The sequence below is a fragment of the Aythya ferina genome, assembly GCF_964211825.1.
Source record: "Aythya ferina genome assembly, chromosome: 28".
NCBI lineage: Eukaryota > Metazoa > Chordata > Aves > Anseriformes > Anatidae > Aythya > Aythya ferina.
In genome coordinates, this window is record NC_140325.1 from 3,588,009 (window position 1) to 3,600,061 (window position 12,053).

Sequence of the window (12,053 nt, forward strand, 5' to 3'; positions counted from 1 at the left end):
AGGCTGCAGGTGGTGGGGAGCTTTCTCAAGTTCCCCAGCATTTAAGCTGCATTTGCTTCTCATTTTCCATCAGCTTTTCAGCAACTGCAAAAGCTAAAACCCTGCTCTGAGGTTGATGGAAATTTTTACCTCGTGTTTAAAAGGAATTAAATGGCACAAAATCGTTATGGGCTGGGCTGAGTCTGTAGCTCCACCAGGCACGGAGGGGCGAGGTGGGGGCTGCCATCCTGGGAAGCCTTTGGTGCACCTGGGAAGCCTCACTGGATTGACTGGGAGCCTAAATGGCTTGATGAGGTTGTAAAGGTCAACCCCCCACACAGCAGGGAGGCTAAGAGGCTTTGCAGGCTCTCCCTGGGGATGGTGGGGCTCTGTGCTCTAGTGCTGGAGCATCCGCAGCCTGGGGAGATGTGTGTAGCGTGGCCTGGGAGCTGTGTCTGCTCAGCTTGGGAGTTGCTGTAATGATGCTGTGTGCTACTGGAGAGCTGAGCAGGGCCTGGACTGCTCCCAGGAGGAGAGGAAGGACAAGGAGGTGCAAAACCACCCAGCAGCTGCTGGTGTCCGGCTTTGAAGTGTTGCTGGGCACCTCGGGGCAATCAGTGATGGGTTTAAGGGGATTTAGGAACCGATAGTAGTAATGAAAAGTTTTCAATTAGCTTTATACAAACTGCTAGAGCGTCTTTGCTTAGTCAGTGCCCTCTAAATGGTGGTGTTTTTGATTTATTTTCACCTGGGGAGTTCCTGGGAGGAAAATTGTTTGGTGCTCCACCCTGCCTTAATGAAGACATCTAACCCAGGAAGCGCCCGTGTCTTGTGCCTTGCTGGCAGCCAGCTGGGTCGTAAACACTCAGCGTTGGGTGGAATGGCTCCTGCTCCTTGCACGCAGGCACAGGGAAGAAGAGAGCTCTGCCTTTCTCTTGGTGGTGCTTTGGAGAGAGGTTTCTAAGCCTGTGCGTGGAGCATTGACGCATTGAGGGTCACGGGAGAGCAGCGATGTGCAGTCCCTGGGTTTGGAAGGAAGGGCTGGGAGGGTTTTACCAGTGGATGGAGGGCTTGACCTCTGCCTGTTTGAGACCCTTCTAAGTTTTGACGTTTCACAGAGTTACAGAACGGCTTGGGTTGGAAGGGACCTTCAGGATCATCTGTTTCCAATCCCCCTGCCCTAGGTAGGGATGCCACACACTAAATCAGGCTGCCCAGGGCCTCATCCAACACCTCCAGGGACGGGGCATCCACAGCCTCTCTGGGCAACCTGTCCCAGTGCCTCACCTCCCTCTGAGTGAACAATTTCCTCCTAACCTCTAATCTGAATCTCCCCTCTTTTAGTTTAAAACCATTCCCCCTTGTCCTGTCATTGTCTGACTGAGCAGAGTTGCTCCCAATCCTTTTCGTAAGCCCCCTTTAAGTACTGAAAAGCTGCAAGGAGCTCACCCCGGAGCCTCCTCTTCTAGAGGCTGAACAGCTCCAGGTCTCTCAGCCTCACTTCATAGGAGAGCTGCTGCAGCCCTCTGATCATCTTCACGGCCCTCCTCTGGACCCATGCTAACAGATCATTAGAGAACTTGGAGTAGAGACAAAATTAACCCCTCTTCTCCCCAAAAAGAAGCAGGCACGTGGTGCTGGTTGTTGCTATGTCGATTTATTGGAGATGTGAGACTAAAACTAGGATAAAAGCCATTAATGAGCATTGCTGGCTATATGTATCGTAATAGGAATAATTCACTGCATCCTCTTTCTTTCCCAAATCTCAAACGGAGTAAATATACTTACACTGGCAGCTTCCTTTGCTATATATTGAAAGACAGAAAGGTGATTGAAACTGGTCTGATGTGTTTGAGATTGGATCTGAATCCTGTAAGCAAGATCACAGAGGAGTTTTGTGTCCTGGGGGCCAGACCTTGTGATGGATCAGCCCCGTTCATACCTGACAGCAGACTGGTGCCCAGGCCCTTCAGTTAAGATGGTATTTGTGGCATCAGATGAGCCATACCATTTAGAAAAACGGAAGGAAAAGGAAAGTTGAGGATTAGCTTCAAAATATGTAATGTGAGTATGAAGCAAACTGCCTCCAAACAGCAGCAGCCACTGAAATCTATCCTCTGGGGCAAATATTCAGTAGGATTGGTACAATGTGTAGGGAACATGCAAGCCAGGCAGTTTTGGGTGAGTTCTGCTGATGCCAGGGGTATATCTGTAAGCTAAAAGGCAGCTGATAGAACTAAGCTGATCTAGGGTGGGAGCTGCTAAAACAAGTGAATAAAGCTGAGTAAAGCCCTAATGAAAATGCTCATAGGTAGAAGCTGTGCTGTCTCACACTTCGTTTTGATCCTGGAATCTGTGGAAAGACCAGGGAACTGCCCCAAAGGCATCGTGTTTGAACTGCGTAATGGGAATGATTCCTGAGCACAGAAAAGCCCTCTTTGCCTTTTGTATCCCCATGCATAGAAAATGGGTGTGCGGAGTGGGGGAGCTGGGTGCACGTGCTCCGGCGCTGGCCGGCTCTTGCCGTGTGTGTCGCTTCGGTTCCAGCCTTGCCGTTCGTCTGCAGCTCCTTACATGTGGCTCCTGGCCGACTTGGTCATGGACACGAGCTTCACGTGGGAGCTCCTCGTGCTCCCACTGCGAACAGCCTCACCGCAGACCCCAGCGCTGCGGCTCGCGCTGCCGTTCCTGCACGAGCTTCTCTTGGCAGGCACTTGGGTGCTGGCAAAAGTGGGTTCTGGGCTGTAGGCGAGACCTCTCTGGGAATGGCAGACAGCTGCAAAAGGCAAAGCAAAACTGAATTTCAGCCTAGGGGATTCCTGGAGGAAAGGCAGAAGTTGAATGCTCCAACTTACAGATGTTGACGGGCAGCCCTTCTTCTGCACGAAGCCTGCAGAGAGTGGGAAAAGGTTCTCCATTACTGACCTGTCTTCAGCTGCAAAGCCCCGTTAGCCTCACCTGTGAGCCTGACCCCTCTTTATCCTGCTCTCTGTGCACCAGTGGAGGTGTGGTAGGACTGATGGGAAGAGCTGCGCTGGGGCTGCGAGCCTGACTTGCAGCATGGCAGCTCTGAAATAGCAAAATAGCTCTGACCATTTTTATTTTTTTCCCTTTTGACATATGGGTCTAAAGCAGCTTGTCCAGCCCTGTTGGTGTCTGTCACTCACCTGTTCTCCTCTCCCTCCAGCAGCTTCCTGTAGGTCGTGATTTCAATGTCCAGAGCCAGCTTGACGTTCATCAGCTCCTGGTACTCACAGAGCTGCCGGGCCAGGTCTGCCTTGGTCTGCTGCAGAGCTACCTCCAGCTCAGAGAGTTTGCACTTCGCATCCTTGATGGATGTTTCCCCACACTGCTCAGCATTGGCCACAGCGGTTTCCAGTTTGCAGCGCTGCAAGGAGCAAGACACCATCAGTCTTCAGTGTCTCTTGGTATTTTCAAACGTAATGCATTATCTAGAGGTGTATTTAAAGTCTGGTTGTGCATTCAGCCCAGCAGTAAGATGGACATGCAGTCCTCCCCAGCAGAGGTTTAAGGGAGCTGGGTGTGCAGTTTCAATGCTTCCTTGTGCTACTCTCAGGGGATGGGATGCTCTAACTGTAGCTGCCTTCAGGCAGTGCCTGAGTTGGACTTTAATGCAGCCCCAGCCAGAACAGCGAAGTCCTGGCTACTGAGCATCCTTTGCAGGGTGTACAGCACCATTTAGTTTTGTGCTCACCTGGTCCTTGGCGTTCCTGACTTCTCCATTCAGTTTCTGGATTATCCGTGTCAGCTCACTTATTTCTTTTTTCGTCTCTCGCAGGCTGTCAGCGTTCCTGCCTGCAGTGACTCGCAGCTCCTCAAACTAAAAAAGCCCCAGAGACGTTGTTGTGTGTCTCAGAAAACACATGCTTTGGGTTAAATCAGAGCATATTAGGAGCATGAGGGTGTTTATCTCGTTTTTAAGAGAGAAATTGCATCTGAACCCCCCCCCCTCTGGCAGTTTTTCTCACCTTGCTTTTGTACCAGGCTTCTGCTTCTGCCCGGCTCCTGCAGGCAGTGTCCTCATACTGAGCCTTGACATCAGCAATGATGCTGTCCAGGTTGAGGTCCCGGCTGTTGTCCATCTGTACAATCACCTGAGTATCTGAGATCTGAGTCTGCAGCTGCTGGGTTTCCTGGTGGTGACAGTGAGATGCGGGTTCGGCTGTGCTCCCAGGCCAGCCCCTCACTGGTGTGTCATGCACATCATGCAACTTGCTACCCCTTTGTGGTGACCAAGCAGAGATGACTTGCTGGGTCTCCCCGTTCACTGCGAGGGGTGACCTCTGCCCTGCATTACCCCTTCTTCCCCTTTCTGTTGGGACAAACAGCTCCAAGACTGGACTGTGAAATGCAAACAACGGCAGCGACAGGGAGGCTTCTTACCTCTTCGTAGAGCATTCGCAGAAAGTCAACCTCTTCTTTCAGGCTTTCCACCTTGGCCTCCAGCTCTGCTTTTTTTAAGAAAAAACAGTCTGCATCCTGAAGTCGTGTTGAGGAGAGAAGAAGGAAGTTCGTTAGCGAGAACAGACTTGGGGCTACCCTTAGGGTAAGGGACTTTTGCTGCCGGTACCATGACGGTGTGCCAGCTCCCAATTACACAGTTGCTGCTGATCTGAGTTCAAGCAAACCTGAGCACCAGCTCCTGTTTGTACTTGTTTTGTGTGCTGTTTTGGGGAAATAAATCTCTGTGTGCGCCCCAAAGACCCAAACCTGGAGAGGAAGGTTCAAATGGCCCCTTGCTCACCTTCTTCAGGGCAATAAACTCCTTCTCAGCACAGATCCGCTGGCTGCATTCATCTTCATACCTGCGTGGGAAAATGGGAGATTCTGAGTTCAGTGCAATTACATCCTTGTTTGGGATTCTGCAGGCCTTATTGCAAGAAATGAAACTCCTCCTATTTTTTTTTAAACTTCTCCCTAGATGATTTGGGGTGCTTTGTTCTTGTTTTGTAGCCCATGGGAAAGCAAACGTTTTCAGAGAGGTTTCGGTGTTTTTACAAATTTGCAGCAGAACTGTTTTCGTTCAGCTTCTGTACCAGAAAACAGTTGCTTAACTATTCTACATGTTAATTCCTAGAATTAGGAAAGAGACAGAGAACCTGGCAGAGACATATCCTGTTTTCTCCATCTCCATAAACTGGGACTTGGTTTTATATACTAGGATGCTGTCAGATCTCTCTGCCTACCTACAGGTTCTCTGGGAACTATGTACTATCATGAAAAGTTCATGATCTCTGCCTTCTTATGAACCTAGAACAACATTTTGAGCCTTACACTCACATTTCTGTCTTCAACTTACATTTTCTTGTTGGTTTCCAGAGCCTCTTGCGCTGCTTTCAGGTCTGTTTCCAACAGGGCTCTGTTGCACCCCAGTGCTTCCAACTGCTTCCTTGAGTTACCAATATAAGCCTCTAGCATGGGCATGATGATATTCCTGCATTGTTTTTGACCCTGCAGAAAGCTCCACTTGGTCTCCAGCACCTCATTCTGTTGCTCCAGTAATCGAACCTGAATCCCAGAAAGCAAAATGGGAAACGAGATGAGGGTTAAGTGCTTGTGAGAGCCAGTGTCCACGCAACAGCCGTGAAATGCACGGTCCTGCTCCTGGTCCACTTGAACGCACTGTTTCTTACTCCAATGTTCTTTTGTGCATATGCTTTTTCTGGGTAACTGATGTGGAAATGCACAAAAACCTAAATGTTTCCAGAAAGGGAAAATTTGCAACAAATTAGGAAAACGTGGAGGCAAATGGGGAGGAACTGGAAGGCTGATAAAGCCATTCTCAGCGTGTTCCCTCCCTGCAGTCAGGCCTAGAGATCAGATCAGTAGTGCCAGTACATCAAAGCTTCCCTGATGGCAGTAAGACTACATGGCTTGTTGAACACCTTGGTGTTCAACTTTGAAAGTTGCCCTCAATGTCTATAAGAAGTTGTGTTACAAAGATTTCTTGCCTGTTACATGCTAGACACCTCCCTTGGACCGCTGCGCCTGCGAGCTGGAGCTGGGGAGGGTTTCGCTGCTCACCTTGTCAATGAAAGAAGCAAATTTGTTGTTAAGGGTCTTGATCTGCTCCTTTTCTTGATACTTCACTGTTTGCATGTTGGGATCAAATTCCAGTTTGAGTGGCTGCAGCAGTTGCTCATTAATGGTGATGGGTGTGATGGAGCGCGGCCTGGAGACTCCACTGACCCTGTAGCCAAAGCCAGCACCTCGGTAGCCAAATCCCACGCTGGCTGCACCAAAGCCATATCCAGATCTCGGAGGAGGACATCTTCCAACAGCTATCCTGGGCTTGGAGGATGCCGTGCCATTGAGACTCCTGGAGCTGAAGTAACCCAGCCCGCGGGGTCCCGCGCCGCTGCCCCAGTGCCACGAGGCACTGCTGAAGCCGCGTCGATGCCGGGGCAGAGCGGTGGAGGACGAGCTGAAATTCCTAGCGGCACGGCCGGAGTTGATGCTGTAGGAGCGGCAAGACATGGCCACGGGTGGGAGAGGGATGGGTGCAGGCAATGTGCTGGCAGCAGATTCCCAGGTGCAGTTCCCTCTGACCGCAGCGGAGCACCCTCTTCCTTTTATTTGCGCGGAAAATGGGGCGAGGCTACATGAAACTTCCACAAAATGTTTACGATGCAATGAGTTTGAGCTACTTAGCATATGTTGTGCTTACCAGCAGAGAAAGCAGCATATTTGCCCCATCGAGGTCTGAAGAGTGGTGTTAAGTCAGAGGGGCCATATTTAGGTCTTGTGTAAGAGCGGTAGAAAGCAGGCGAGTTCTGCTGGATGTTTCCTGGAGGTGTAAAAATTCCGCCTTCGCCTTTTTATAGGTTTAAAATGTACCTTTCAAAATGCAAAGTGCTTCCCAGTCAAAGGAGATATTTACATTTTGCTGGTACCTCAGCTTGCAAGTAAGAGCTTTGAAGGAGAATGTGATTCAGCCAGATGTTTACTAAATAATATCAGTAATAAATTCGAATTCATTGAGAATTAATGAACAAAATCTCGCAGGCAGTTTAGTGGTAAACAACTGTGTTTTGTTGGGTTTGCCTATAAAAAGGTAACACGATGCCAGACAAAGATCTTTGGGACCAACTGTATTTCTCAGAAAACGTGACTTTTCTGTGGGTAGCTGCAAATCATCCAACGTGGTGATTTACTTGGGGGGGGGATTGCTGATCAGTTGAAACTGAGCCCTGTGTGTGGAAGGTGGTAGCTTTAGCAGATGCTCTTGTTGGCCAAATCCTCAGCAACCCGGCCTCTCCTCCCCTCGTTGCTCAGCTTTGAGGTTGGGTTCCCACCTGCTTTGGGGCAGGGCCAGGCTTGGTCCTTTGCCTCCTACGTTGGGCGAGCGCCCTCATTGTGGCGTCGGGGCTCGGATTCTTCCTGGTTTTGCTGCTCACACGCGTGTGCATTGTGTCCGAGCCTTGGAAGGACGGGGATAGCGTCAGGGCTGGCGTCACCGTGTGGGAGGGCGGCGTGTTTGGTAGGGGCAGGGTGGAAGTTTCAAACGAATAGTTTAGTTTTGTTTACTGCATTTTTCCCCTTCCCTGTTCAGTGGTTGGTTGCAATTGCAAGCCAAAATTACTATCCTTGCTGGACAGCTCGACTCCAGAGCCCAGAGAGGTCTTTACAAGGATGGTGCATGAGGAGATCTGGAGGGAACCTTGTGATTCTAGGCTGCCCTCAGTCCTCCTGTGCCAGACCTCATTGCTCCAGTTTGGATTGCCAGTTTGGACTTGGGATGTATTTAATGGCTCCGTGGTGGCATCTCTTCTCTATCCATTGTATGAACACCACTTTTTCCCTCATCCCAGGACACACTTTCTCATTTTAGTGAGACAAGTAGCACTGAATGCAACTTTAGAGCACTTTTGGTCAGAAATCTGAGGAAAGGCGTTGTGGGAGGGCTGGCCTCACAGGCTGCCCATCCCCAAAGGAGAGAGGGGCACTGGATAAAGCTACAGATTCTCCAGTACAACAGGAAAAAGCAGTTGAAATGTTTTTGAACTTACTTAAAAACAAGAACAAAATAACAACAACAAAAAAGCAAGATGTTTTGAGCTAGCTCAATTAAACCAAGTAGTGCAAATTGGCTTGAGCAGGTTTAGAATTAGATGTTTAGGCAATTCCCTGGGGAAACAAATCTACAGGTTTTTGTCTTCTCTTTCTTCCTGTTTTTTTTTGGGATTGGGTCAGGGATATGATGTTATTGTCCTTATTCATGCAAGTGCATTCAATGCACTCAGGCACTTAGCTTTGAGGGCAAACCTAAGTGCCTGAGTGCATTGGGAGCTTTTGACTTTGCAAGGCATTTGGGCCCATAAAGGCTGCAAAGTACTTTGCAAAGCGTCACCTCCAGGGACATTGGGTCTCAGGGGGATTTGCTGCAATTACAGAGATGGTGGCAGACTGTGAAAAGTGGTGGTGGACTTAGGTGCATTACTGTTTCTTCCTTGTAAGCCTCTTTGCAGGGTTGTGCCAGCACCAACCTGCACTCCTCGCCCTCCAGCAGCTTCCTGTAGGTCACGATCTTGATGTCCAGGGCCAGCTTGATGTTCATCAACTGCTGGTACTCGTGCAGCTGCTAGGCCATGTCCCACTTTGCCTTCTGCAGCACTGCCTCCAACTCGGATATTTTGAATTCTGTATCCTTGAAGGCCACTTTCCCCTGGTCCTCAGCTTCAGCAATGGCTCCTTCCTGCACTTTGTCATATTTTCAGACTCTAGATAACCCTCTAACTCTAGGACAATTCTCTCTGGCTCATGCATTGTCTTCTTGCTGCAGGTCCGTACGGATGGTAGTTCAATTATTAGTAGCAGTAACAGACTGTTTTGCTCTGTACTCTGTATTATCAGCAAGTCTGAGAGTCAAGCAGCTGACATGTATTTCATCAAAACTGGGTTAATTACTCCCTTTCTCTAGCGGAGGAGTTTTGGAAATCCACAGCCTGGGAATTGTGATTGGCACATTATTGTCCCTGAGTCATCCTTACCTGGGCTTTGGTGTTTTCACATTCTCCAGTTAGTCTCTGAATCACCCAATTCAGCTCCATAATTTCATTTTTTGAGTTACGCAAGCTGTTGTCATGTTTGCCCGTGGCTTCTCTCAGTTCCTCATTCTGAGGAGAGAGAAAATGCAATGAAAATAAATACCAGAGCAGGGAAATGAGTCAGAGATGAAACTGCTATGTGATTCTGGGACCGCAGTCCCGGATCTTGAGCTTTAAGGCCAAAACTTTTGTCACTGGTGGACACAAATGACTCATTTACCCAGAAGCAGCTCTGTGTGTGAAGGTGTTAGCAAATGATATATTACACATTAGGGAAACATTGCAGGTGGCTAAGAAAACAAACAAACCTTTAAAAATCCCGTTCAACCCAAATTAGGAAATCTGAAGAAGCATGGCTCTTAGCAGAAGTGGGGCATAAATACTTTTGTGAGTGTCCATCACAACTCGCCTTGCTGGATGACCAGGACTCTGTCAGCCCAGCTCTTTTTGGCAATGTCCACGAATTGATCTTTGGCATCATCACTGATGTTACCCATGTTCAGGCCTCGGCTGTTGTCCATTTGCACAATAACAGAGGTATCTGGAATGGCACAACCTGAGCAGTGTCCTAGGGGCAACAGGAAGATTACCAACTGTCTGCACCACAAGTGCTTTCCCAGTACATTTCCATGGCACAGATACAAGGAGATGTCTACTCTGTGTACCCGGACTTGAGGCTCACTACAGAAACCCAAAGAAGGATTTTCTGCTTTAAGCTCTCTGGTTTCTGCCTCTACCATCAAGTTGAAACAGATTCCTTAGGATTTTGCCCAATGCAACAGTAATGCCTTTGAAATCCAGAGTGTTAGTCTGATGTATACATGAAACACCGAAAATCTCCCTGAACTTAAGTGATCCTCCTCAAGAGACATGAGGTGGAGGAAAAGGAAAAAGTAAAGCCATTACCGCTTGGAAGAGGGACTCCACCTTGGCTTCCAGCTCATCTTTGTTCGTGTAGGCACAATCCATGTCCTGAAGCACGTCAGAGAAGGTTTTATGAATCGAAAGAGCATTCTCTTTAATGCCAGCACGTGATGGCATTACAAACTCCTAGTGCTGTTTTTTTCAAGGACATAAGCTTTACCATGTTATTAAATTGATTGCTTCTCTCATCATCGTAGGCACAAGATAAAAATTGCTAGACAGAGAAGAAAAGGAAAGGTCTTGACCAGCTGGGGTATACAAACATCCCAGATGACCATGCTGTATTGGAACTGACTCACTTAAGGTGGGATTCAACTCTTTTAATTAAATCTTCACAAAAGTTGGCTTTTAGGTCCCTCTAGAGTCTCTGGAGAGTGAGAGGCAGTCTCTCACCTGCTGTCTTTCCAGCGATATTGGCTGCTGTTCATACCAAAAGCCTGGAAGAAGAGTTTGAGTTGGTCTGAAATGCTCTTACCTTTTTGAGCATAACAAACTCATTCCCTGCACACGTTTGCCTATTAGTCCCCTCTTCATACGTTCAAGGGGAAGAAAACCAATGGTTCTGCTCCTGGTTATTCAGCCTAAGCAAGAATATGGATCTAATCCTGCTCAACCTCCCCATGGAAACCAACTGTTGACACAAGTTGTAGTTTTGCAGATTAGTGACTCGAGCTGCTTTTAAACGCACACCGATTGTTCGGTTATAGGCTGTGTTTCTAATTTGAATGGAAGGGAATCCTTGATCCGATAAAAACTGCATTTGCAAACCTCTTTTTTTATAGTAAGCATGAAAGAGAGAAGCTTAGCCAATCACTTGACGTGTGCAGGGCAGTAGGAGTACAAAAAGGAGCACTGCTTTGCTTTGCATCGGGGGAAAAGAAGCATTTGAGTTGAACTCTTGGGAATGTCATAGGTATCTAAAAACGGGCCAACTGGGTTTGCTATTACATCAGCCTTTAGCCAGAATTGCTCTTTTTTTGAACCCAATTCTATAATTTACGCTTCTGTTTCTTTCATTTGACCTCTGTGATTTTGTTAACCTCAAGAACAATCTTTTAATTCCCTTGGGACAGGAGATGGGCCTGTGCTAGGGTTCTGCTGGCCTGTGACTACAAGCAGAAAGTAGCTGCAGCAAAGATGGCTGTGAGAGCAGGAGAGAGCCATGGATGAAAAATTTTCCAGCTCAGACCTTTGTACGAGCCAGGGAAAACTAAAGACAAAGGCTGAATACATTGAGATGGTGGTGAGAGCACTGATCCCTCCAAGGGAAGTGTCCTATGTACGGATTAGCTTACAGCAGAACTGGGTTTGGCTATTGCTTTCTCGTGAATTTGCTTGGCAAATCCCCGTGAATATAATTTTGGAATATACATATATTAGCAAAGGAGGTGGGTGCAGAGGGATGAGGACAAAAGAAAAGCATGCAAGTCTCTTCTATAAGATGAAATAGGGTATTTTCAGTCCCATCTTCCCTGAAATATTGAAGGGCTGTGTGCCATGGGTGGGAAACTTCTTAATTCTTTTGCCTCCAGTGGGATAACAGTGAGGGCTTAGCCCTGAATTTCTCAGTCTTTTCTAAAGGTGCATTTGCTTTTATCTGATTTTCTTGGCATTCATCATGGCCTGAGAACGTGTTCTGCTCCATGGAGAGGATCAGAGAGAAGTTCATGCATGCAAGCCTGAAAGCTGGCCTGCCTTATTTAGCCGGGCAACATTTTAGGGTAAAGCTGTGTGGGAGTTGTATGTGCTAAGCACTCTTTGGGTGTCAGCCTAAAAGGGGTTGAGAGAGCTCAGCATCTCTCATGATTGGGCCCTGGATGCTGGAGAACAGCTGCTGTATGTGATAGTTGGCATCTACCGTGAAATGGAAGAAGTGATGTTGGCTTCTTTTCTTGCTTTCTCTCTCTCTCAGGTTTTTAATTACAGACCTGAGCTCAGAACCGCCAGCTTGTCTGAGCCAGCCCAGCTTCGATCTGCTGACCCAACAGAAACCTCAGCTCTGGAGCATCACACTGCCCTGGGATCGCATCCTCATTTAGCCACGGCCTGGCAGCTCTTTTGGCCATTCCAGAGAGGGGTTGG

General features: G+C 48.1%; 1 protein-coding gene across 1 annotated transcript; it reads right to left on the reverse strand.

Moving 5' to 3' along the window:
* Nucleotides 1-1,620: 1,620 nt before the first annotated feature.
* LOC311424767 (keratin, type II cuticular Hb4-like) lies at nucleotides 1,621-6,623 on the reverse strand. The gene is made up of 9 exons (XM_084500167.1): nucleotides 6,025-6,623; nucleotides 5,300-5,508; nucleotides 4,745-4,805; nucleotides 4,384-4,479; nucleotides 3,969-4,133; nucleotides 3,695-3,820; nucleotides 3,147-3,367; nucleotides 2,835-2,869; nucleotides 1,621-2,755 (listed from the first exon to the last, which is right to left on the reverse strand). The coding sequence occupies exons 1-9, from the start codon at nucleotides 6,475-6,477 to the stop codon at nucleotides 2,550-2,552; spliced, it is 1,572 nt and encodes a 523-aa protein (XP_084356293.1). The 5' UTR covers nucleotides 6,478-6,623; the 3' UTR covers nucleotides 1,621-2,549.
* Nucleotides 6,624-12,053: the final 5,430 nt, after the last annotated feature.

Excerpts from the sequence above, each read along its gene's own strand:
- LOC311424767 (XM_084500167.1), bottom strand. The coding sequence starts at position 6,477 with ATGTCTTGCCGCTCCTACAGCATCAACTCCGGCCGTGCCGCTAGGAAT. Across the intron at positions 4,480-4,744 it reads AGTTTATTGCCCTGAAGAAG|GATGCAGACTGTTTTTTCTT; the intron begins GTGAGCAAGGGG and ends ACACGACTTCAG. Across the intron at positions 2,756-2,834 it reads AGGGCTGCCCGTCAACATCT|CTGTCTGCCATTCCCAGAGA; the intron begins GTAAGTTGGAGC and ends TGCCTTTTGCAG.